General features: G+C 32.0%; 1 protein-coding gene across 1 annotated transcript in view; it reads left to right on the top strand.

Annotated features, from left to right (window-relative positions):
- The window catches only part of LOC117104334 (unconventional myosin-XVIIIa-like), a 111,529-nt gene that overhangs the window by 78,983 nt on the left and 28,792 nt on the right, over positions 1–3,754 (top strand). The window contains exon 38 of the mRNA XM_033245151.1: positions 796–957. Coding sequence (XP_033101042.1) covers positions 796–957 — 162 coding nt within the window. The remainder of the gene's footprint in view (positions 1–795; positions 958–3,754) is intronic.

Raw genomic sequence — 3,754 nt, 5'->3', positions numbered from 1 at the left:
GCATAATGCGCTATATAAGCCAAAATTATTATTATTATTATTATTTTACAAAACTTTTATTGCTATAAATTCCATCGAGGGCCAAATTCATATACATGTGTACATCAGTTAAAAATAAATGGTGTGTACAATATTAATATATCTGCATTAATTAATTATGTAATCAAAAACTATAAATGCCATCGATGGCCAATTCATTTATAAAACTTGGATCAAATGTTAGTTGCTGGTTTGTACTCTTCAGTAAATTTAAAGTTAATCTTAAGAGTCAGAGTGATCCTTCACCAAATATAAATAAATCAGAAAGATTTTTACAGTAATAGGACCTAGAGGCTATTGCTGAATTTCTAGTTGAAGTGATAAATAGTATTCCAGGGCAAGGATCAATCCTGTCGATATGTGCATATCTAATTAATTTATTCTATTCTCATAGTTGTTTTTTGTTTTTTTTTGACTCATTTATTTTTATGATGTTGTAAAGGCAAACATATATTTAATTAAATTTTTTGTTTGATCCAATCTGGTGAATTATTACATTTTTGCTAGGTTTTTTGTATATAACATGATGTAATTAAAGTTATACAATTTCAACAATTTACATATAGAAAAACATTTACTTGTTAATTTAATTATATGTCTTCAATAAAATTAATAGATTTGTGATTGAATATATTAGCTTTCTTAAAATATAAGAACACCTAAAAAATTTAATTTTTAAAAAATCATCTGGATCAAATAATTTAAATATATATTTTTAATTTTGTTAATTAAGCACTGATTTTTTTCCCCTTCCAGTGATGTAGGAAGCGACGATGACACTTATCTAAGACGGTATAGTAGATCTTACTCATCTTCCTCTCGTCAACGTCTAAGTAGCAGCAGTAGCTTAGATTACCGACATGGTGGATTAAGAACATCATACTCGGAACATTCTGGCTCAGAAGAGTCGTTCGCAAGGTAGTAAATCCAACATTATTTAAATTACATACTCTTAAGACTGACTTTAACATCTTTCTTTGATTTCACAGGCAGTGTATGTAGTATGTGTGCGCTTGTGCACTTGTATAATATTTATGTGTGTGTGTACACTACATTGTTAGATATAGTGTACAAAACAATAATATTTTTAAGATCATTTCTTATTTCTTTTTGCCAGATTTCTTAATACTTAATCATGTACTAATGTATCTGATGTGATGATTAGTAAGTTCCCTGTTCCTGGTTTTCATTATTCATTAAGAGTAGGAGTTCATTAAGCATGTCCTTCATTAGTTGATTTATTTTACAAAAACAATTTTCCTGATGGTAGCTTGTGATTTTTTTAATCAATTTCTCTACTGTCAGCATAATATATTCTATAGAGCTACATTGTTTGAAATCTTGTATACTATTGCTATGTTCTCACACGGCAGCTAACGGTTAACAGGATGCGGATCCTGCTAACCGTTAGCTGCCGTGCATCCATACGAGAAAATCCCGATCCGGATACCAAAAATATGATGATCGAATCACTGGCCAATAAGAAACTGGAAATTTTAAACGCGTATGTGTAATTGGTTGATGATAAAAACGCGCTCAACTTGCTAACCGATAGCGCTTGCTAACCATTAGTGGTATACGGATTCTGCTAACAGTTAGCGCTAACCGATCGGGCGTTCTCACGCAGGTGCTAACGGTTAGCTCCTGATCCGGATACTAGGGCTCTCGTGAGAACCAGGCATATGTGTGTGACCAACTAGAGAGCATCTGGTCACATGCTAAAAAGCAACAACGTAATTTATTTGTCTTTTCATTTATTTTAAATATAAACCATAAATAAACAGCATGGTTATCATCATTGATAGCTAAGCAATATAATGTCAAAAGGATTTGCTACTCTAAAGAACTATATATAGCACAAAAACCAAAAAGGGTCTACAAAGAAATATTAACATTCAATACCGTAGTAGGAAGAGGGGCAGGAGGAGGAGCCAGGGGGCTTAAGTCTCTCCGTCAGACAAGCCAAGCTCTCTCCCAATCCTCCTTGGCCACAGCTTGTGGGACCAAAATATAAAAACATTTATTCTTTTTAAAAAAAAAATTTTTAGTCCTAATGCATGCTAAAACATTCTCAGAATAACTCAAGACATTGCCCAGATTTTCAAGGTGCCAGAGGGCTTAGTTGAAATCTCTGGATTTTAACTAAGGTTGTAACATACGCTTTCACACATAGCGATCCTTGTACAAATTATTACTTCTCCAAATGCTGTACACATGTGTGAATTAGGCATTAATAATCATGTACAGATATACCTGATGTTCTGATATAGTAAGTGCCCATTCCTGCTTTTTTTTTTCATTATTCATTATGTAGAATTCAAGTTCGTCCTTCAAGTTGATTTATTTTACCTGAAAACAATTTTTCTAATAGGAGCTCATGATTTTTTTAATCAATTTCTCTAATGTAAGCATCTTATAATCTTTTAAAAGCTACATTATTAGGAAATCTTGTTAATACTGTGTAGGACCAACTTAAATGCCACCGGCCTCTTCACAGTCCAAATTGCTACAACATAATAATTTGATTTCATTTCATTATTTGAACATACATCATTAGGCTAGACTTTTTTATAACTTGTTTAGCAAACCTGCTGCCCGCAAATAACGAGGATTTCAAATAAAAATAAAAATTTATTTTTGGCCAATTAGCATACCCGCCGCCACAAAAAAATGGAAATTTCAGAAAAAAACATAAGTTTTTCTTTATTTTTATTACGCCCTCCACTGCATTGAAATCTAAGTATAAGATATGTATATTTCTTCCTAATTATATAAATTTAAAGCATTTAACCATCCCATTACTACACTGTGTACATGTGTACATTTACCAATACAATTTTGTTTTTATTTTCTCCACTGTCTGGATGTTTTAGGCAAAACTATGTGCTAAATAAGAAAACAAACTTTATTGTTAATTTTTTTCTGCACTCTGATGATCTTAAAAAAAATAAGTTCGCGAAACAAGGAATAAAAAAAAGTCTCGCCTTAATAAATTACATGATTTCAAGACCATTAAAATTACTCTTCAGTGGAAGCTTAAGCTAACTAATCTCAAAAGGATCCGCTAGTGTAGGACATGGCATATACAGGTATACATGCTATGGAAATAATACAATTAGCGCAAAAACCAAAGCAGGTCTACAAAAATACAATCAATAATTACTTTAATTGAATATAGATTCTATCCTATGAGTAGCTAATACAGCATTATCGGAAATAAATGTGTTGGCGGAAGAAATAAAGAAAGAGAGAAGTGACTCATGAAATAGGGAAGATTCATACAGATATTTGAAAAAGAGTAATCGAAAGTGAGATGACCAGTCACAAACAGGAAGACATTGTCAGGACAATGAAGCAAACATTTGCCTACGAAAAGTGAGGAAAAATAAATCACAACTCTGACATGAACATGTTTAATAAACCGCCAGCGATAAAGACTCCTTTACAAATGCGCTGTTAATGCAAAAAATGTTGGAAACGTGAGGCATGAAGTATTTTAGATTCAGTCGATGACATCCTGAATAAAGTGAGGGATTTGTACTGTGAACCTGTCAATGAATGAATAGCTTTGCATGTTCTACTTCACCATCTCTATATTGGCTTGAGGATTCTTGATTACTGAATTGAAATTTCAAACGGAACCTATTTACTCTCTCTTTTTATCTCTTTTTTTAGTACTACATCCTATTCTAATTGTGCATAATATATATATATA

The sequence above is a fragment of the Anneissia japonica genome, unplaced genomic scaffold (assembly GCF_011630105.1).
Source record: "Anneissia japonica isolate Jap-2015-1 unplaced genomic scaffold, ASM1163010v1 scaffold4536_len1192065_cov207, whole genome shotgun sequence".
Taxonomy (NCBI): Eukaryota; Metazoa; Echinodermata; class Crinoidea; order Comatulida; family Comatulidae; genus Anneissia; species Anneissia japonica.
Note: the sequence above shows the minus strand (reverse complement) of the source record. Positions and strands in the feature narration are given on the sequence as shown.